This window comes from Haliotis asinina, chromosome 9 (assembly GCF_037392515.1).
Source record: "Haliotis asinina isolate JCU_RB_2024 chromosome 9, JCU_Hal_asi_v2, whole genome shotgun sequence".
NCBI classification, from domain to species: domain Eukaryota; kingdom Metazoa; phylum Mollusca; class Gastropoda; order Lepetellida; family Haliotidae; genus Haliotis; species Haliotis asinina.
The window spans coordinates 46,992,764-47,013,560 of record NC_090288.1 but is presented as its reverse complement, the minus strand read 5'-3'; the positions used below and the strand labels follow the sequence as shown (position 1 = coordinate 47,013,560).

Here is a 20,797-nt window from a genome sequence, read left to right as displayed (position 1 = left end):
TACTAAATATATAGGCTTATTGGCATGCTATTAACTTATAGCCATAATTGCCTTCCTTGAATTTTATATTTGAAATGATCAGATTAACTATATGTGTGTGACTGTATAACTGCAACAGATAAATGACATATATGAACTTATACAAATTTATACAGTATTGGTTCATTGCCACAGCTAACACCCCCCTCTTTAAACAACATCCCTTGAACATTATTTTAAAGAAATCTTGGTCAGTCTCCACGAACTGTGTTATGAAGCTTGTACAATGTGGTAATGATTCCGTATATCAATGTGAATGTGCATGTTATGCTGCAATAAAACAAAATGCAATGATGGAGTTTGGGTATTCACGCAGACAGACAGACAGACAGACAGACCGACAGGCAGACAGGGCTATGCATGAGACTGAAAACCACCTTGGCCCTATTACGCTTCCGTAGCTTTGGAATAGAGTTTCATATTATGAATATTTCGAATTTGACTCCACGACTAAGAGAATTCTTCAATATATGACTGAATGTTTGTAGCTTTACAATTCAGATAGGTCTGTTTTTTTATCAAGATTATGAACGTTTCCTGTTTATTTTTCACTTAGGTGTACGGCATGGCTTGGTTCTGGATAGGACTGTTTGTGCCCTGTCTCCTTGTAGCTCTCACCGGTAAGGACTTTATTCACGGAATGTGAAAGTGTAAATGTTACAAATATTTGTTAGTCGGTAGTAATAAGTAATAATGACTTTTAGTCGAGTTAAGGTGTCTTTTTTTAAACAGATGCCGAGTGTCACTGTGACACTGATGCTGCCTGTGCCGTGTTCCCCTCTACTCCCTGTAGCCGGGTCGATGATCCAGACAGATGTCAGGAAGGATGGTTTGGTTCTTACTGTCAGAAACGTGAGTGTAATTTACAGTGGTAGAAGTAGTGCCATGTTCACAAGTCAGCTATATTTGTGACACTGAATGTGTATGTATATTTTAGAAAACATCGCACTGAGGAGATCTTGTAATCAGAGTAGCACATTGGGGAATAATTTAGCCCGGCATGGAGCCGGAGTTGGTGTAGACGGCATTGTCACCTTAGATGCCGTGCACCGGCCATGTGCTCATACAGCCGAGCAGTCAAATCCCACCTGGACTGTGAACCTGAACACTTCAGTCCCAGAGAAGATACAACACATCAGACTCTACATTCGTGAAGGGGGTGAGTACGCATGTTTGAAGAAGATATTAAAGGGTGACAAAGTCCGAAAAGTCTCTTTTGAACATCGTGGGATTGGAAATGTCGCCTTTCAAATGACAGCTTTTAATTGTTAGCTAAATTTGGAACTTGTTATTTAAATAAGATATTATGAGTCAGAATATTTATTATTGTATCGGATATGTGAGATACTATTGACGTGTTTACATAAGAATGGTTACTTTAAATAGATTTCAATAGTCGTATGTTGTATTCATGTTATGTTGCATCGATCAGGCATAGCGTCATCAGTTTTAACGAGAGTATTTTGTGAATACCAGACATCATCATACACCTTAAAAATCTAACATTTCACTTCAGTCAGCGCATTTTTTCAGTCACCAAATGCAACGACGTTCAACATGTGCTGTTTGTGCTTTTACTGCAATGGTTGTTTCCCCCTGTTAAAGATGTCACCAATTTCTTGCAGTGATCGGTGTAAAAAAGGAGTGAGTGAGTTAAGATTTTAAGTCACATCGGCTGTATCAAATATACCAATTTATATTTTGACAATCATATAGGTAAAATATAAACACCTGTCATCAAAGGACAGTATAACAACTAGACTATTACAGATGAATATTGTAAAGCTAGTAATGAAGTTTAAATCAGTTTAACCATGTATGACAGGAGAATATAACTAATTTTTAGGTGTCTAAATTTTTGTTTATATTGTAATTTATTACTTTCTGTAGTGAGTGTGGTCAGGGTTAGGTCACCGTCCGGCCCTACCAACTGCCGAAGAGGAGAATAATGAGTGAGATTTACGCCGCACCCAGCAATATTCCAGCTATATGGCGGCGGTCTGTAAATAATCGCGTCTGGACCATACAATCCAGTGATCACCAGTATTGGCATCGATCTGCACAATTAGGAACCGATCAAATGTGTCAATTAAGCCAGCGTGCCTTAGCATCCGATCCCGTTAGTCAATTCTTGCCACAAGCATAGTCGTATTTTATGGCAAGCATGGGTTGCTGAAGGCCTTTTCTATACCGGACCTTCACTTGTCAAAGAAGAGAATAACGATGACGGGAAAGAGCACATTTTCTAACTCAGTGCCAGCAGCAGAAAGGAAAAAATTCACTCTCATACTAAGAGACGGTATAAGACAAGACTTCTTGTTATACAGATCCTGACAGAGGATATTAAAGACATAGCTATATGTAGGGTTTGACTGATCGGACTGTACTTTATCATATACGGTAAAGTTAGGTATCAGCTCATCAGCCTCGACGTAGAGGGTGTTAACCGGTGAAGTTCTAAAGACATAGGCTGAGACCTTGTTGGTGGACAGAATCTAAAATTTTAGGTTGCTTTTGCAGGCTTCACTATATGCAGGCTTCACAATGGGGGCCATAATCAAGATTAGATACATTGATCAATATATGTATGGAAGAGTAGCTTGATCCCATCCCCACTTAGAATTGGAAACGATTTCCGACAAGTCAGGTACCTTCAGAGATTTACTTTCTAGATATTTGATATGTGGAAGTTAAATGGGAAAATGTTAAATTAGGCCTATGAACTTGGCCTCCTTGACACCTTAGATGACAGTATCATTTAAAGATAGTTCTGGTCCTTATGCGGCTTTTTTCCTTCTTCAAAAGTGTAGACAATTAGTTTTTCACTTAGAAAATCTAAAGCTGTTTTCAAGACATTTATATATTTTGTTTAAACAGAACTGCAGTTGCCTTTCAATTGTATCCATATTTTACCTCGACAGGAAATATTTAAATCAACAAAAAGTGATCCCCCAATCATTTGAAACCTTTTATAACTTGTTGGGTCTGATGCTAAATAGCGTGTAAAACAAAATACTGCCTTGTGGGACACCCTGACCCTGATTGTAACGGTCAGACAGGATTCGGACTTGAAATTGCCTGTCTGTCAAAAGCTAAAAAAATATTAGGTAAACGTTCCCTCAAACTAAAATCATGTAAATTCTTTAAAATGGCATCGTATGCTTTCGCGAGATCACAGAATATCGATACTGCATGCTTTTTGTTGACTATAGCATTTCAAAAAGTATTCTAAACGTATAAAATATCAATGATTGTGCGATGTTTCCTGAAAGAACATTGAATATTTGATAAACGATTTCAAAATACTGTGTTAATCTATTACTTAACATTCACTCCATGGTTTTACTGACACAACTCGTTAAAGAGATTGGCCTGTAATTAGGCGGATCAGGATGACCCCGGCCTTTCTTTGGCATGGGGGCTACAATGGCACTACGTCATGAAGCTGGGAGTCCCTGTAGGCCATGTGGTATCAAATCATTTCCAGGCATGATTGAGACAAATGTTTCAGGAGCTAATATATCATCGGCCCCTGTCGCTGTATCATGAGTTTCCTGAAGGTTTGCATATAGCTCATGTGATGAAAATCGTTCATTATAATCTTCACAATTTAAAATTAAATCTTTTCTCCTTTTTTGTTTCTGGTATTTCTGAAACTCATGATTTGATGAAGACGAACGCTTGGCGAGAATTTCACCAGGCCAATTGGCAATGTCAACATTATCCGTCAATACATCGTTACCATCTTTCAGATGATGGACAGTATATTATGAGATTATGAGAGCAAATCCCTTTATGCTGAGACGACTGTGAAGAGCTTGCATCCATATCTAGCGGTTATGGGGTGTCATGAACCTCTATGGGACATAAGGGATAGCTATTACGAAGATATCCAATGTTTCAGATATTCCATATACATCAACCTTGTTAACTGTATATACGCAGCAAGCAGTAATGTATCTATTCTCCTTATTTCAAATTGAAAGAGTAATTTGTGATGAAGCCGATGACATATTAATATACGCAAAACTTATTTAAGACAGTTTGCTTATTGAGAGACAAACTGACTATAAATATATTGTCCTTGGTTGACAGTGAGGACTTCGGATGTTTGGAATGCCACCAGCTGGCAACAGCGATGCGGAGTTTTTATTTGGATGATTATATATACAGTTTCAGTGGATGGATATTTCTACTAAGGGTGGATGATATTTCAGCAGTTTGTGGATGTTTTTGGAGGAGCTTCGGATCGGACCTGGTACTCCTTGGTCCTGTATTGCTTTAGAACCTTTGCCTTAATAATGTAGTTCACTAATTATCTCCTTTGAAATAGTAATCCAATGTTGGAAATCTCAGGCTTCTTCAGATCCCTTACAGAATGTAATTTGTCTGTAAACTGCACGTGTAAATAAGGAACCTTGGATTGTCTGCTATTTAGCTGTGTTCATGGATTGGGGTGGCAAATACCTGGACCTATATCACTTAAGCAGTTTGTTTAAAACTCTCCGGTCTTATACATAACCCTGGTTAAATAGAGTCACACATTTCAGATGACCACTTTTTATGAACGTTCTGTCATAATAGCGTTTTAATCTCACCGATACTAATTCTAAAAGTACGTGTGCAGGCTTTATGCTCTGGCGAAAAAATTCGGCAATTTCAAATCGACGTCATAACAGAGTTGTTGGTACAGCATTTTCTAATCTCACCTCACTTATGAGTCTCGGTGGATTACAGTTAAATCAAGCTCTTTACAGACAAAAATAATCAATTAACGACATATTATATATAACATAGCGTGCACCGTTATTGAACTTTTAGTAGTGAATAAACATTCAATACTTTTGGTCCACTCTGGGCTCTGTGATAACCTTCTTCTGTTTTGACTACCTCCTTGTACATTAATGTCAGATGTGATAAATATTCATGACAGTTTATTTTGTGATGGTACTAAAAACTGGCAACTGCGATTATTTTCGTTTTATTCGTAGTATGTATGTTCTTTTAATTCATGGCTAGAATATCTAAAATTGCTAAGGGCTGAAGGGATGTTGTAGATCCAGCTGTGTCCACATGGTCACTAGTTTGGTCATCTACCTTTTGGTCTTTAGCGATCTACAGCTCGTTTTATATTGGCCGGTTAGGACGTTTTAAATTTCATTACTTGTTTTAATGTGCATATCTGTGAGAGTTTCATTGTCCTTCGTTTACAGGTGTTTTACTTCACTTATGATTATTATGAATATATGTTTTGATAAACTCACGATATGGCTGCGATACAGCAGCTGCTGATGTGACATGTGATTGACAGCCTCTTCATCCATTGCCACGCTCGAATGCAAGCATTCCCTGAGTCATTATTCCGTATATGTATACTTCCTCATAACTGACATCAATATCAAACATTTCTCACAATGGATATCCTGCATCCTTGTTCTTCCAACTTAAAGATCACATATACTCTAGTAGGGTACAAATACAAAATTACTTGCTGATATCGCTATAAATGAAACCTCACCATTACAACTACTCATTTGGACCTATAATTAATTTAAATCGACCACTTTGTCAACAATGCACAATTCTCAGCCGCAAACGAAATTTCAACCAATCACAGGGGCGCGTCTAAGTGACGTAATTGTAGGTATAGAAATTAGGGTCTGTGCAGTATTCATCTACATTTCAGGGGTTAAGCTATTTCGTTTACAGGTTTGTGAAAAATGAAAGCTATATGTTATCACAATCTACTATCACTTAGTTTTGTCTCCTGCTTTGCTTAGTTTTCGAGTTACAACCCTTGTTTTCATAGACGATTCTGTCAAAATCACTTGGTGTCGATAGGTTGGAATCCGTGTTAGGTGGTATAAACCTACACGTTATTTGTCACCATTCACTTGATGCTCAGTTAATGAATTTATAACAGGTATAATTAGTGGTAACGCCATTTAGATTACCCGACAAAGGCCCCTATTGGGCATTTCTTGTGTCTGGATCGATCAAAGGATTAATCGATATCACGCTGATTGATTAATTAGTTTTATGCGCATTTAAATGGGGGATTTGTCAAAAGGTAGTGTTTATGTATGTACATTTACTAATCTATACTGAATACACTCTGTCGTATCTGTGTCTATGTAAAAACAACACCCTTCTTTCAAAGGATTAACCGCCAATATATTGATTGATTGCTCATTATTGGCTAACTAAATAACTTTTTCTAAAGAATGACGCACATTATGCAACTAGTTGCCAGGTGTGCTATGTTGGGTGACCAATGAAACTGTACAGGAATGTGAATCACGTTTTCGTATATTAGACTGTTAAAAGACATCACTTGGGAAATCTGCAGATGAATAATATATCACTCGTTTTTGTGGTCGTTGATGGATACATTCCTCGAACAAGACAATAGCCTGACATTGCTCCTGTATTTGCATTTTGGTTTTCGTTAAGTTGTCGTAGCTTTCAACAGAATCATCGTTTTCGTCGTGAAGTGTAATGATGCAGATGACATACACTAGGGCGTCGTGCGAATTATGATTCATATAGGCAAACTATAAAATGTCTACATATTACATTCCTGTTATACATTCGCAGATCGCTTCTTTTTATTAACTTTCAAAATGCATACAAGTATGATTATAAAGTAATCGGGATTATGAGACCAAGTATAAAGACGTATATTGACAAGTGTCTACATACGGATGAGTGAACGTTACAAACCAAGTAAATTTAGCAAGTGAGGAAATTTATCGCGCTGTATTTTCACTTTGACACCGACCTCGCTTAGGTTATGTTACAGGTTGTGTCATGCAAAGTACTTTTGGTAATAATTCAAATACATATTTAACTACTAGTAGAATGTAGTTTTGATTTTCTAACTTGATGAAAACAAATCATAATCTCATTAATTCAAATGGATTTGACTTCACGATTTTAAAAAATGGCGACGCCCTGTCTTAGGATGAATGTTATTTAAGTTTGTTTTTTACCGACTTACAAAAGCAAAATTACTTTCTACTGGTAGTAAAATATGTTTTTTATTGATGGACAATAGGATTTTGCATGACATTGCTTATAACATAACAATTTCACTCTTGGAGCAGTCAATATACGGGGTCAATATAATATTACTGACGATAATATTGTCACTTCGACCACAACCTCGTTTCCGAGGTAGAAAGCGTTATATTCATGCAAATTCCCTTTAGTCGGCAATGTGTAGTAAACAGTCTTGATTTTTATAAATTCGATGAAACTTGAACTCCATTTTCTATCCTGGAAGCGTGGTAGGGGGCGAACTATCCGATTTAGTATATACCACAGGCTTCCACACCGCTCACTTCGCACACACTAACAACGAATTTAAGCACAAACTACGGGATCCGGTGAAAATCTGTGCATAGTGACACCATCACCCGACCCCAAAGGGCAATTGACAGCAACACAACAACTCGGCATGTCTTTGGTGACGTCGAGAAATCAACAAAATGCCGAGCTTCCTACACATTTTCTATACAACTTACTGAAAATCGTTCCTTCTATGACGTCACTGCAGGGTTACGTAACCAGTCTGCGGTTTCGTTTGCGGGCGAGAGAGAAGCAGACGGCTTTTTAGCAACTCTTAAGAGCTTGGTATTAATGAACCACAAGTTTTTTTGTTTTTTTTTTAAAAATGGTGTTCCGTTTATGACTAACCAGAAGTCTTTCATATGCAGTGATAAAAAGAGTACCAAGAAATTGAGTTTAGTGGTCCTTTAAATCATACATGTTGTTGATAAATGAGTATATCTATTCAAATATGGTAAAGTAGACGTAAATGAAGATCACAAATAAAAATCCATCATATTTATGAAACAAAATAGGTTGATTGTATGAACACCATTTACGCATATCTATATGAACAGAGTGCTATAACAAAGCCGTCTAAACTTATTGAATAATATCAATAAAGAAGCAAATGGCCAGCTCTAAAGCTCAGATATTAAACGAGGTGTGGGGTGTCTTTTAGTGAGTGTAGTGGGTATGTATGTGAGTGTGTTTGTGTATGTGTTGCTGGAGGAAATGTGATATACCTTATCTTTGAAATGTGGTTTCGAGGAAAAGTGTACGGTAAAAGAAATTATTACTGTAATGAATGAATAACGCCCCCTGGATTTCATTTAACGTTTGAAATCTTGTCATAAAAAATCCCCAAAAACATAGGAAAGAATAGTTAATATTTGATCCGACTTGCCTTTTGTCTTCGTCTCCAGTCAGTGTCCGACAACCAGCTAAATTATGAAATAAGATTTGATCTGAATATGCTACTCTATATCATGTTCTATATCCAAGCTTAGACAACAGAATTTGCGTTAATAATCTTTCCTTTCAGGTCATCTATATCCATTTAACATTTAACATACAGAACGCAATTATTACTTATGCTATTTTAAATTCATTTTGCAACAGTTCAGGAGAGAAGTAACGGCATGGAGATATTTGTGGGCAACCAGATGTGCTACAACTGGTCATCAACTGAACATCCTCCTCCTATAGCTAACGTCTTCTGCCGCCAGCCACTGACAGGAACCACTGTCAGTATACGGATACCTGGACAACAGAAATACCTTACTTTGTGTGAGGTGCAGATATTTGGTATGTCATGGAAGTGTCATGCTGTGATGGGGATGAAGGCTAAACAATTCAGTATGAGGAACAGATACATCTTTATTAACTACGAGGTCGAACATATCGGGGTTCATATTTTTTATACGACGCTCTAGGGCAAAATGTCACTTTGTCTTGGTAACGTGACGTCATGAACAATGCCATGACGTCACGGTTCTTCTGTGACGTTGCGGCGACGGCAGGTAGCCAGCCCAGGTTTGATTGTAGATTTGGGTTTATTTTCCACAGTTTAACGACTTCGGTAATAAACAACATATTATATTCGTGCCCTTATCTGTGTGCCTAAATATCGGTACATCCCTCGCTCTCGTTCGGGAAATGCCAACAATGTCACTCGTGTCGTAAACTCAGGATGACATGGACACTCATATGATATCCTCTATAAACGGCGACCTGTATTTCTGTATGAAAGTAGATAGTATCACCATTTCCATTCCATTTCCATTGTTGTCGCAGTGAAGAAGACAAAACCTCATAAAATCAAAACCTGAAATAAATGTAATTATACGTGGGATTAATATTGCGTGGTATTGTACTTCTCGTACGTCATTTTTATATAAAAGGTTCGAATTCCTGCTAAATGTCTCTTGAGTACTAGAGCTTGGACTTTGCTGCAATCTCTAATATAGTATATGTTACATATGGTCACTTTCATTAACGCATTGGAAAAATCCAAATCCAAATGCATCTGTGATATTTAGTTTGCAGTAACGGATGGTTTTCTGAAGATTGCGACAAACAGTGCCAGTGCCTTAACAGTACTGATGTATGTGACAAGATCACCGGTCACTGCTCTAGTGGACGTTTCCCAGGATACAATGGCTACAACTGTCAAACAGGTACAGTAGGAGAAACCAAAATCTCAGTTTAGCATTTTTCTAAGTATGTGTTTTCCATTTTGTAATGGTATGTCAGACGATGTCAGTGCATGTCCCCAAGGTCATTTCAAACTGTTTACAAAGAGGAAGGTAGAATTTACACTGAAATTTGAAGCTGAGGACACAGTCTGCTAAGTAAAATATATGCAAATGCAATAGGCATCATCCTAATTAATTGGCAAAGTAGGTGGTATGTGTCAAGTAATATATTTTGTCTGTTTGACAAAATGGACAATATTTTCACTATAGAACATATGCAACGCATGTCACACTTATCCAGATTTATGCAGGCACATAATTGTGATATCCTAGAGTGTATATTTGCACCAAATAGAATTCATGCATTTGTAAGACTTTGGGACATCTTATATTGTGTTGTGATATGGACAGTTGTCTCTGATTAGATGTCAGTACAAATCAGTATTGTTCATAACTGATTACTTATGTCTTCTTTCTGTACAGCATGTCCACATGGTACGTTTGGTAGTAACTGTGCCTCCCGGTGTGGAAACTGCCTCAATGGTGATATCTGTAACAAGGCCACAGGAGCCTGTCCTGGAGGATGTGCAGCAGGATGGGTCAGTGACGACTTGTGTAAAGAAGGTGAGTACACCGTTTGACCGGTCGGGTCCGATGGTGTCAACTCCGACTCCCAGTGTGGAAACTGCTTCAATGAGGACATCTGTAACGAGACCACCGGAACCTGTACTGAAGGGTATGCAGCAGGATGGATAAACATTACATGAACTCGGTGGGTCTGTATGAATCAAACTGAAACGTAGAAAATCTTATTATTACTACGATAACACTGTAAAGACTTCTATGACAAGGCACACTGAGCCTGTACTCAAGGATGGACAGCAAGATGGATGAGCAGTACATGCATGGAGGGTGGGTTTATATGATGATGTCGTAGTGATGTCAGCTGAAGTACGACAAACGGAACATGTCCTGGAGGATGTGTTTCAGGAAGGATGAATGACGACTTAATATTTTGTTAAAGCTTGAGTACTGATGCTTTCTTGAGAACGTTGCGTTAGAAGCAATGTAGATATTGGCTTTAAACAAATATGACAAAAACAAAGAGAGATTTTGGGACGGCAGAGTAAACGAACATATCTACACGGTATAATTTAAGTGAGGAATGCGTTAAATCATATGCTCATTCTGTTAATGTGTTTGTACCATGTCCACATTGCGTTTATGCCATCAGCTGTATCTTTCTATGAGGAAACAATTTTTGAATGACTTCATTAGACGTATGTGCTTACAGCATGTCCTGATGGTTTCTATGGTATCAACTGCTCCTCAAAATGTGGAAACTGTGCGGATGGTGTCAGTTGTAACAGGACAACCGGAATCTGTTCCAAAGGATGTGCAGCAGGGTGGAATAATGACGGCACGTGTGTACTACGTGAGTAAGACTGACTTACATTGCACTTCAGATACAGATATATACAAGCTAAGTTATTGAAGTTAAATTCAATCCATAACACATGTAGCTGTATTTAGTGGTCATTTCCACTAGTTGTGGTCATTGCAGCCCAACACACCATTTAGTACAGTAATGTCACTGGTGCGAACTGCTGCCAACAACCACATCAAGAGAAACGTTTTGTTATTGATGACAGATTCATTCTTAGAATAGACATAATTTCACAACGTGAACGATATGATCCTGCGCTGTCGTAACGTTCTGGGATTCCAACAATCAAATCCTGGACACCTAGGTTACAGGTACTGACTATCAAACGTGATGTTTGTACTTGCAATGATTTCATTTTTTTCTCATAGAGTCTGCCGCTGGAACGCATGGGAGTACACCAGATTGTGGAGGTACGGATTTCAAGCCCTGTGGTATATAGAGTGGTGAGACGATGCAATAGAATTATACCAAATGGAATGGTTCGACTTAGCAACGTTTAGTTTCTTTGTAATTCGTTAGTTTTGAAAAACATGCATTTGATTTAACACCTAATCTATGAGGATTAGGGAGTGAGAGATTTAGGAGGTTCAGTCACATTGGCAATATTTCAGCCACCTAGAGTAACACTTTTGCAATAAGGTAAAGTTAAATTATAAAACCCCTCAGCTTAAGACATCAAAACAACTCGTATATCACAGATTTCAATCAATTTAAGTTAGTAATTAACACTACACCAACATAGATTTAACTAAGGGTGACTATACAAAATAAAAACAGACAATATTATTGCCAACAACTGACGTCAGATCACAGTGCCAGGGACCATGGGGACTTAAGTACTCTTGCTTCCTGCACGGATCCTAGATGGATTAATACCATCCCTTCAGCCGTCAGCAATCTAATTTACTAATGTAAACTACCAATCATTAAAATGCACGTGTCTACAGAAAATATTAATCAGAATTCATCGATGAATCAATTTTTCTTTAAACAACAACACTTCAATGAGAATTAACAGTGGTAAATAGTTTTCACATTGAAATATTTATCCCCGGAGATATGGAGAATTCAGTCCAGTCAAGCCGGGTATGCTTGACTCTCTCGTCACAAGGAATACAAAATGGAGGATCTTCACTCTTTAACAAGTATTTGTGAGTATAACGGTTTATGTGACATCGTAGCATGAGGACCTTTACAAATCGGGACTAAAACCCCAAGAAGGTATAACCAATATAAGAAAGGTTTTATTGCATGTAATTTATTTATACCTACTTGGGTGTTTCACTTCTTCTGCATCCGGTTACGGATATAAGATCTCATGAAATGAGATGGAGTCACTGATTTGTTGAGTGCAGCACGATCGGCCATTTTGTGACAAGAAATGCCAACATTGCTAGGTAACCAACAGACGACGATGTCGTATTGGCCAGTAGCAATATCGTTATATAGTTCAATAATTTCGATTAAGAGTTGATGTTTACATCTTAAGGAAATAGCCTGTACTCAAGAGAATCTGAATAGAATATATATTGTTTATGTTTAGGGTGTCTTTGCATGTATATAAGAGCCGTTAATATGGAGTTCTGCTGTAAACACTGAGGTGTTATCCGGTATTCGAAAAGATATTATTCTGGATCCAATGACCACCCTTAGACCCATTTGTAAATAATATTTTGTAATTACTTGTTCTATATATGTTGGAATAGTCCAAAACTCCGCCATGTTGGTTCTGACGTCATCAAACACTTGCGTGACCTCATTTCGCGGAAGTCAATGACCTTGGAAAACACTATGACGTGGTCCTCACAGTCATGGGTGAATTGTTTGGTCAGATGCCTAGCAACCATGCAGATAGATCAACCGGTTTCATCCGGTTTCATGTCTTACCTATATAAAAAAACCCTTTCATTTTGGATCATACATCAGTTTCATTCCTGAATACACATCACATCTAGGTCTCTCTCTCCCTCTTGAAAATGGAAGCCCTTCACCGTGATCATCTGAGGAAGAATTATTCTGGCCTCGTGCAAGCGATACAGAGAGTAGAAGAGGTGGTCGACAGACTGGTAGAATCTGGAGTGCTTGCCATCTTCATGAAAGCTGAGATTACTGAGAAACCACAGACGTCTTTTGATCGGGTCAGGAAACTCCTGCCCACATTACCTAGACGAGGCCCCCAAGCATACACCCTGTTCTGCAAAGCCCTGGAGGAATGCGGAGAGATACAGGCCATGGCATTGCTGGGACTGGAGACAGACAAGACCGAATATGATGATGGTCGTTACCTATGTGCGGACAGTATCCCTCTCAAACCTCAAACACAGTTCCAAGTCTTGGCCTGTACAAATGAAACAGAGTCCTAGTCACATGGCACGGGCAGGATTTGTGTACTTGCTCGGAGGAGGTGCTTGGAAGTGTATTCAATGTGGCGTCATTCTCAAGAACTGGGAAGTCGATTTTGATCCTTGGAGTGAACATGAAAAGTTGTCTCCAAACTGTCCGTACTTGGCCCTGGTAGGAGTCCCTCAAAAAGAGATGGCCCGCTGGGGTAGTCATCTGGATTTACATGTTTAAGAGATAGACTGGATGTATTTGTGACATTTTGGTCAAGAGATTTCCCGTTGTACAAGTCCTTATAGTGAGGATTAACTGCGACACTGTTAACTGCACGATTAGTGTCGTTAAAATACAGTTTGGTAATATATTGTATAAATAGTTTCATACAGCGTTGGGTAAGAGAAGGCTCATTTACCTCAACATAGACTAGCTGGAGAAGTTCTAAAAGACCCTAGACAAACTCATAGACCGTACCATGTACGATGGAGCCATAGTCAAGTTTTGATCGCACCAGTGATCGATGTAAGTGAAGGAGTCCAGCGCCTTCAGGCATTTACTTATAAGAAATTTCATGTGTCGAAGAAAAGTGAAATGGGAATTGAAAATCAGACTCAAGAATTTGGCCGTCTTGACAACTCTGATGGGAGTACCATTCAACAACAGTTCTGGATCTTAACGCGGTTTATATGTACGGTTGAAATGTATACAAGTAGATATTGAGTTTGAAAATTTAAAGCCACCAAATATGTATTTTGTTTAAACACAGCTGCAATTGCTATGGGGGATTAGATTTGTATATGTTATTGTTATTATATATAGGACATGTCTAGTTTGATGAAATGAAAACCGGAATTTCAGATTAGTGCTAATCACCACAAATGCAACTGAAACTGACATGCATGTGAATACTTTGTGTGTGATTTGTATTTTCAGTTGTAAACTGCATTCACAGTTGTGTACGTCTCTGACCCCTACAGAGGAGTGTTCCACCTGGGGAATCCCAGTGGCGGCTGTCCTTGGTGTGTTGCTGATCTGCACGGTGACTGGGGGAACACTATACATCAGACGGTAGTGTATTTTGCCTCACTAATTTAGTTAATACACTAAATGAATGAACTCAGGTTTATGCTTACTGTTTCCTTTGAACATCAAAAACGTCTTGATCTGTTCACCCTGTAAAGAAACGTTTGATTGGTGATAAATTACTAGAATTGGTGTTGAAGTATTGTAAAATCTTTGTCCTCCTGAGAGGGTACGTACGTTAATGTTAAACCAGGTAACCAGTGCAAAACTTGTAGAGGTCTTGCTTTACTACATTAATGTATGTGTGAAATAATACCGAAAATAATCATTCACTTTGTTGTCTTCACTACTACAATATTTATACTTCATCCCATAACTATATACATTTTGAATCGTTGACCCCCATCCATCCCCAATCCAAAGGAAATGCAAAAAAATGCTTCTAACTATTAACCACTGTCTCTTAAATTTGTTTTAGCTGTGATGTGGCTTCTTTTTACGTCAGATTACTGAAACAACTGGAGAGCTTGAAGACGAAGATGAGAGATGAACATTATGTGACACTTGATGAGAAGACAAAGACAACAGCCACAGAAAGTACATATGAACATATCGACAATGCAACGCCCTACTACAATACAGTCGATCATCTTCGGGATGAAAGTTGATGACTGGACCAAAATTCCAGCAAAAGAAAAGACATACGCACATACTGAAATGCATGCGGTATGTGGGGCTTAGAACAGTTTAAAGAATTCATTTGTATACCTGTAAAAAGTCTTGGTCTGTTTCTACTTTATCTATGCTCAATGTTAGGACCATGAAATACTCGTCACGACATCATGATCTACCTTCATACCTACCCCGAAAAACGCCATGAATAGGATGTTTCTTTGTGATAATGATAATGGTTTGCTGAAAATTACTTTTCAGTAGTGGTTAGGAGATGTTAGGAGAATGCTTTGTAGTTGTACTCTTGTTATGGAAACTGGCCATAATGCTGATGGACAGTGGTTGCAACCTGGGTAATTGTACTTGTAATGAACTCATAATGAGCTGAATAAAGTATTGAACAAGTCACCTTTCTTTAGACACTTTTTGAATAATCACATGGCCATTGCGTGTAGTGTGTTGAAGATGATCATCTGACCCATGAAAATGGGCATTACTACCATGGAACTGAAGCCATTGTTATAGGAAAGGTCACTAGGGGCGTTATAACTAGTTTGGAAATATATACAGGTGCGTTATGGGCAGGGTAGTATTACAAAGAACGCGGATGTGTGTGCGCGTGCGCGTGCGCATTTGAGCGTGTGCGCGTGTGCGCGTGTGTTTGAGTCTTCCTGTCACCATCGTGCTAAAACATCTCATATTAAGCAAGCCCTGCAAGCAACTAGAACGTGAACGCATTATAACGTCATCATGCGTATATAGCTACTTGTGTGACGGGGTCATTGTAACTGCTCATATTGGCGATATGGCTTAAATACCGTTGATGTGACAGTCTATTTTAACTTAATCTTAAAGGTACAGGTGCTTCAGGATTCAGAAAGTTGCATAACGATCTTATAACTGGATCAGTTTTTCATAGACACAGCCTAACGACATCGTAGAATGGGTATTACACGTTCGTATGGTTATAGGAAGGATTATGTCACTTATAAGCATATTCTCTTACGTCTTCATTGTGTTCATTGTGGACAGAGGCAATTCGTGGACAAAGTCACTTGCCAAAGGGGATACCACACGTGTCACGTGTGCTTCGTTACTGGTAAAGGAACAATAAATTCATTCGCGGTGGCAACACTGAATGAATATTGATGAACGTTTCATTTAATGAATATTGATGAACGTTTCGTGTTGGAGACGATGGGGCTTAGTTGTATATTTCCAGTTATAGAAGGTTCGACTCAGTCTTGAAATGATGACTAGAGAACGAACACGCAGAAACACAGCTGTTACCTTGAGACAACCGATACGGGAGTGTTTGCATACGCCTTTCATATGAAATATTGTAACCTTGTATGGCATTATCATGAAAACTTTAGCTTGAAAAGAACTTTTCGTGATGTCATGTTTTATTGGCTTGACAATGGCAGATTCAATACAAAGCTTGTTCACTTACGAAACCAGTGTGGGGAGATGTAGATAAACTCTCCGTATCAGTGTGTTAATAGTACTGTAAGTGTTATAATGTCATTTGTTTATATTGAATTATTGTTCCCGTGCTCGCAGTTTACATCTAGTCATGTAATATCATCAGGGCGGCGTGTTTGCCTACATCACAAGTAAGCAGAGGTAGAAGCTAAGATAAAGACTGAGGTATCCAGTATCTGTTCATCATACGAGCCTGTAGGGCTTTACAATTTGAATTGTAATGCATGTTAAGTTGCACCACCTTTAATACACATAAGACATGTATTAATCACGTGACTTCACCTATCATTATGTGTTATTTCCTTCCTGGTTGCTGTGCACTGAGATCGTGTTGGATGCAGGGTGAACGTGTGCGCTGTGAGTAATTTTATCATTGAACTAAGTGAGATCCACTGAAGATATTCTGATTAACGATATCTCAATAATTACCCATGGCGCACTAAATGATTCTGATAGACATTAGTCTCAGCTTTAGGTTCATATTGCCTGATGATTAGCGTGTTTGTATCATTGGTAACTATACATCTAGTCCCATATAACCACAGCGTTGATCACAGCGTATTATGGACAATATATGATCGTGTTTCATACCTTGTCACTGCTGTCTGTGAACTCAAAACTGAAGTCAGTCTTTAAACATGACACGCAAATGTAAACAGGATCTGTAGTGTATGGCTGACCCACCCACTGAATATGCACAGCAGAGACAGTTGCCTTGTTGTAAACCTTGTATACAGCAGTGTGTGTGCTTTTAAACTGCAGTGAAGTGCCGTCTCGTTTCTGAGACAGCCCGTAATAGGGAAAGAAATACTTTCCCTTTACAGAGATAAACTTACCTTTGATTGAGTGAGCTACTATTTAACGTCACATTGGCAGGCAATATTTCAACCATATCGTGACAAGAACATTTAATACTGAATTGGAAGCCATGTACATCATAAAAACCCGTCATTAAAGGACAATAAAACGACCAGAATATCACAGGTACAATTTAAGACTAGTGTGCAAAGTTAAAACTAATATCACTATTTGGACAAGACAATATAAAATGCGGGCTATATATCACCAACGACAGAAGGTAGATCACCATACTAGGGACCATGGCCTTTACGTCTGAGCTCCCTCAAATGCATATACACGAAAGCATTGAACTGTTACGTTTGTAGCATATATTATGCTGTTTTTAAAAAAATTATCTTAATTCATGTATTTATTTCTTCGATTAATGTCTATTCAATTAAATTTTCGGCAACTTGAAGTAGAGAGTAAAAGGCTAGAGTCACGAGAAGCTGAAAGCATTTCTAGAAGTGACTGAAGCATAGCGAAAGTAGTGATTAAGAAGTATAGTCCTCGTGCTGAATCAACAGTTTCGAGTTTCCTCTCAAACGTAAAATACATATCCATGAGTTAACATTGATTTCCGCAAACGTTTGTAGATACTGATGATCGAGATACACGTGCTCATAGTGATACACGTGATTCCGCGGAATCAATACAATGTATGGTCCTAGGTTATACTGATATTTTATTAATCATATGTACAAGCCCCTTTGACCAAAAAGAAAAACATGTGGGGTTTCTGGGGGTATGTCCCAATTATATAATTGTCTGAGGTTTCAAGGATTACACACGTTTGAAACTATTTATCAGAGGTTTGCAGAACACTTTGGAACATATATTTCGCAAGACATAATGCCACAACCCTGCAAGTAATTAATAAGGGTGAAATTAATATCAGTTGTCACCAGAAAACCAGAGGTGTTCTTGCCATTCTTTCAATTTGCATCAGCAGGTATATGCACAGAAATAAATAATTTAAAACCTTAATGGTGATGTACAAAACTAAGTATTACTAATGGTCAAAAACGTTTTTCTTTACGGTAATAGCGTTTCTTTATGATTCGGATGGGATATTTTTGTTTGGCAGTTGTTATTCGAATGTAATAAACAGCTGATAATGTTAACTCTCATTATCTAAGGGAACATTATTATAAATGGAATATCAGATTTTGTTTGTTTCCTCTGTGTTTAATCCAAAATGCATCATGAGTTTGTGGATGTGTGAATTGAAACTTATTAGAAATTCGTCACAATTCATCTTTTGTATGTTTTGTTTGTTTTATCGAGTCTGGACATATTATCTCCTACATAGGACTTACTGTCTCAATCTATTCAACCGTTTGCAGTAAGTCCTACTGATACGTAAGACTTACTGAGTTACTTAGTATCTGCTACGTAGGACTTAATATCTCATACCTAGGACCTGGTATCTCCTACGTACTACTTATTATATTGTGAAGTATGGTCATATCCATGGCACTGATGCAGTGTCACTATGCAATGTTATTGTGTATAGCCACTGTCATTTCTCAGTGAAAACAATGTACAATCATTGAACTTTGTAGTTCAAACATACCTTGAAATGTTATGAGATAAATTATGTATGAGTGTTGTTTATTGCTGCAACTGCTAGTATTGACTCTCTGAAAATCACAATATCATATTTGATCCATTGAAGTCTGTAAAATGTTAATCAGGAAAATTATATCTGATGTTGTTTACCATTGGCTTGCAGGTCAGATATGTTTATACATTTCGTCAGACAGACCACATCTGATATGTTATCCATTTGCTTAACAGTTATGGAGTGACTTTCTCCTAGCAATCTTTCTGCCACTTTTCAGCTTTTGACATGCCTGTGCATTTCTTATCAGACAAATTAAATCAGGCCGCGCATATGAAATATATAGGCCTATTGGCATGCTATCAACTTATAGCTATAATTGCCTTCCTTGAATTATATTTATTTTTATAAATGATGAGATTAACTATATGTATGTGACTATATAACTGCAACAGACAAATGACATATATGACCTTATACAGATTTATACAGTACTGGTTCACCGCCCTCTTTAAACAGCATCCCTTGAACATTATTTTAAAGAAATCTTGATCAATCTCCACGAACTGTGTTATGAAGCTTGTACAATGTGGTCATGATTGCGCATACCCATGTGAACGTGCCTGTTATGCTGGAATAAAACAAAATGTAATGATGGAGTTTTGGGTATTCCCACAGACAGACAGGCAGGGGTGTGGCTGAGACTGAAAATCATCTTGGCCCTATTACGCTTCCGTAGCTTTGGAATATAGTTGCATATTATGAATATTTCGAATTGGACTCAACGACTAAGAAAATGTTTCAGTATTTGTTCCGAAAGACTGAATGGCTGAAGCTTTACAATTCAGATAGGTCTGTTTGTTTTTTTTATCAAGATCATGAACGTTTCCTGATTATTTTTCACTTAGGTGTACGACATGGCTTGGTTCTGGATAGGACTGCTTGTGCCCTGTCTCCTTGTAGCTCTCACCGGTAAGGACTTTATTCACAGAATGTGAAAGTGTAAATGCTACAAATATTTGTTAGTCGGTAGTAATAAGTAATAATGACTTTTAGTCGAGTTAAGGTGTCTTTTTTGTAACAGATGCCGAGTGTCACTGTGACACTGAGACTGCCTGTGGCATGTTCCCCTCAAGTCCCTGTAGCCAGGTCGGTGATCCAGACAGATGTCAGGAAGGATGGTTTGGTCCGAACTGTCAGAAACGTGAGTATGATTTAGATTGTCAGTGTCATGTTAACAAGTGGGCGATATTTGTGACACTGAATGTGTATGTATATTTCAGAAAACATCGCACTGAGGAGATCTTGTAATCAGAGTAGCACTTTGTGGGGGAATGTACGCCAACATGGAGCCGGAATTGGTGTAGACGGCATTGTCACAACAGATGCGGCGAACCAGCCATGTGCTCATACAGCCAGGCAGTCAAATCCTACCTGGACTGTGCACCTGAATACTTCAGTCCCAGAGAAGATACAACACATCAGACTCTATATTCGTGAAATGGGTGAGTACACATGTTTGAAGAAGATATTAAAGGGTGACAAAGTCCGAAAAGTCTCTTTTGAACATCGTGGGATTGACAATGTCGCCTTTCAAATGACAGCTTTTAATTGTACAGCTAAATTTGGAACTTGTTATCTAAATAAGGTATTATGAGTCAGAATATTTATTATTGTATCGGATCTGTGAGAGTCTATTGACGTTTTTATATAAGAATGATTAGTATACTTTAAATAGATTTCAATAGTCGTATGTTGTATTCATATTATGCTGCATCGATCAGGTATAGCGTCATCAGTTTTACGAGAGTATTTTGTGAATACCACACATCATCATACACCTTAAAAATCTAACATTTCACT

General features: G+C 38.1%; 1 protein-coding gene across 3 annotated transcripts in view; it reads left to right on the top strand.

The window, feature by feature from the left end:
- Positions 1–20,797, top strand: part of LOC137297039 (receptor-type tyrosine-protein phosphatase epsilon-like) — a 46,708-nt gene that overhangs the window by 2,511 nt on the left and 23,400 nt on the right. Inside the window, exons 2-7 of one of the 3 annotated variants that reach the window (XM_067828989.1) lie at positions 596–659; positions 772–891; positions 977–1,198; positions 8,491–8,676; positions 9,411–9,548; positions 10,050–10,190. In XM_067828989.1, the coding sequence (XP_067685090.1) occupies positions 605–659; positions 772–891; positions 977–1,198; positions 8,491–8,676; positions 9,411–9,548; positions 10,050–10,190 (862 nt within the window). In that variant the 5' untranslated portion in view covers positions 596–604. Of the gene's footprint in view, positions 1–595; positions 660–771; positions 892–976; positions 1,199–8,490; positions 8,677–9,410; positions 9,549–10,049; positions 10,191–16,832; positions 16,888–19,842; positions 19,907–20,018; positions 20,139–20,217; positions 20,440–20,797 lie in introns of those variants that run through there. The other 2 variants (XM_067828988.1, XM_067828991.1) reach the window with 2 other exon arrangements.